Source organism: Meleagris gallopavo, chromosome 7 (genome assembly GCF_000146605.3).
Source record: "Meleagris gallopavo isolate NT-WF06-2002-E0010 breed Aviagen turkey brand Nicholas breeding stock chromosome 7, Turkey_5.1, whole genome shotgun sequence".
Lineage (NCBI taxonomy): Eukaryota > Metazoa > Chordata > Aves > Galliformes > Phasianidae > Meleagris > Meleagris gallopavo.
Window position 1 is genome coordinate 18,051,836 of NC_015017.2, and position 1,933 is coordinate 18,053,768.

A 1,933-nucleotide genomic window follows, 5' to 3' on the forward strand; every position below is an offset into this window, starting at 1 on the left:
GTACGCCAAGCGCGCCTTCGTGCACTGGTACGTGGGTGAGGGCATGGAGGAGGGGGAGTTCTCCGAGGCGCGGGAGGACATGGCCGCCCTGGAGAAGGATTACGAGGAGGTGGGCCTGGACTCCTACGAGGATGAAGAGGAGGGCGAGGAGTAGAGCGACCGCCTGATGGAGGACTTTGCTGCTTTTCCCGTGTCACCTGCGGAAACTCTTTGCAATAAATCATTTGAGAACCTCCGTGTCTCCCAGTGACCCCCCAGCTGTGCTGGTTTCTTGCCAGGTCAGGTGTGTGGTGCGTGCTTCAGTGCTGCTCTGCCTCTGCTCTGCTTCCTCCCTGTGTGCTCTGCTCCTGCTCCAGCTCCCCGTGCAGCTAAGAGCCCTGCACTTGTGGCTGAGGACAGGATGCACACCACGCTCTGGGTACATGCCCAACCAAAGGGATCAGGAGGGATTCTTATGATGTGATGGGAGAAGCACTAGGCTCAGGGCCTGAAACCAAAGGTTCTGGCAGAAGAAGGGAATGGTTTCCCGTGGGGAAGCCTGCAGTAGTTTTCAGTCTTTTCAGTGAGATTTTGTTTTGTGTGAGCAGGGATTTGGGAAGGCACCCCAGGAGGCTGAACTCAAAAGGAAAAAATGGTTGAAGTAGGAACAGCCTGTCCATTGCTTTTTCTCATGCTGGAGCTGATGCCAGAGGACTTCAAACGATCCCCAGTGACTTTGGTACCATTTTCTACCTTTCCCATGATAGCTTCTAGGGATGCCATGGGCACATCCCAATGGAATAGCTCCTTTATTCCCTGCTTGGGGGGGGAGGGGGAGGAGGAGGGCGTTATTCCTGGCCTCAGGGCCTGATGCTGTTTTTCAGGTGGGGAAGTGCTCATGCCAGCACTGGGGCTCCATCACAGAGCATCCCCGCTCACTCCCAGCCTGGGGGGCACATAGCAAGAACTGCCTGCCCTGGACTGGCCCCGTGCTGCCCAGCACTCACAGGTCTGAGCATCAGCTCCTTCCTCCAGCTGCAAACAGGAGATTTGTGTTACCCATTATCCAGCATACTGGGACCAGAGATTAATTTTCCCTGCTTAACACTAATGCTCCAGCTACGCTGACCCGCAGGGACTGTCCTCTGCTGCCCTCCTCCTCCCAGCATGCACCCGTGCGTCCGCTGGAGGGGAAAGTTTGAGGCAGCAGTGGGCTGCACCGAGTGCTGGAGCATGGCCAGGCACAGCTTCACTGCGCAGAGCAGCTCCTGGCACTGCTCCTCGTGTCTGTGACCAGAGTCCTCGGCACAGGACTGAGCCATGCCAGCTGCTCGGGGTGAAATTGCTGTCCTTCATATTGGACGCTACTTCCAACAGCTCCTGAGATCTGAGCACGCGGCAAGGAAGGAACCCTTCTCCTCCAAGAGTAATTCTACTGCTTTGATACCATCTCCCTGTGCCCTCGAAGTGACCTGACTGCTGCCAGAAGCACACACTGGTTGCATTTGTGTCCTGTTCTTTTTTTTTTTTTCTGAAGGTTATCTTGCACTTTTGAACTACACATCCCTGTAGGGAGGACCCAGCAGTGCCCCTTACCATGCACAGCAGAACCCAGAGCTCGCGGGGAGCTCTAGATCCCAACAGAGCCTGCAGCGAGGGGAGGCTGGTGGGGGGATAGTTGAAGAGGTGTGTGCTCCATCCTATGGCTGATCCCCACAGGCCTGCACCCCCCTCCTGATGCCACGGTTTCCCTACTGGAGGCAGAGGGAGAGCTACCCCAGTCCAGGCACTTTAGTATTTCCCCTCTGCCATCCCCTCTGCCAACTGCGCAGAGACTCAGACAGAATCCAGCTACCTTCCTAGGAGGCCCTCCCTCTCCGCATGCAAATACTCCCCCAAATAAAGGGGCGTGGCGCCAACAGGCCCCTCCCCCCTATATGAGGTTCGCTGCGGC

The 1,933-nt window shown here is 56.7% G+C and overlaps 1 protein-coding gene across 1 annotated transcript in view; it reads left to right on the top strand.

The window, feature by feature from the left end:
• LOC100538893 (tubulin alpha-5 chain) overlaps positions 1 to 250 on the top strand; it is a 4,196-nt gene extending 3,946 nt beyond the window's left edge. Inside the window, exon 4 of the mRNA XM_010713639.2 lies at positions 28 to 250. Coding sequence (XP_010711941.2) covers positions 28 to 154 — 127 coding nt within the window. The 3' untranslated portion in view covers positions 155 to 250. The remainder of the gene's footprint in view (positions 1 to 27) is intronic.
• The last annotated feature ends 1,683 nt before the right edge of the window (positions 251 to 1,933 follow it).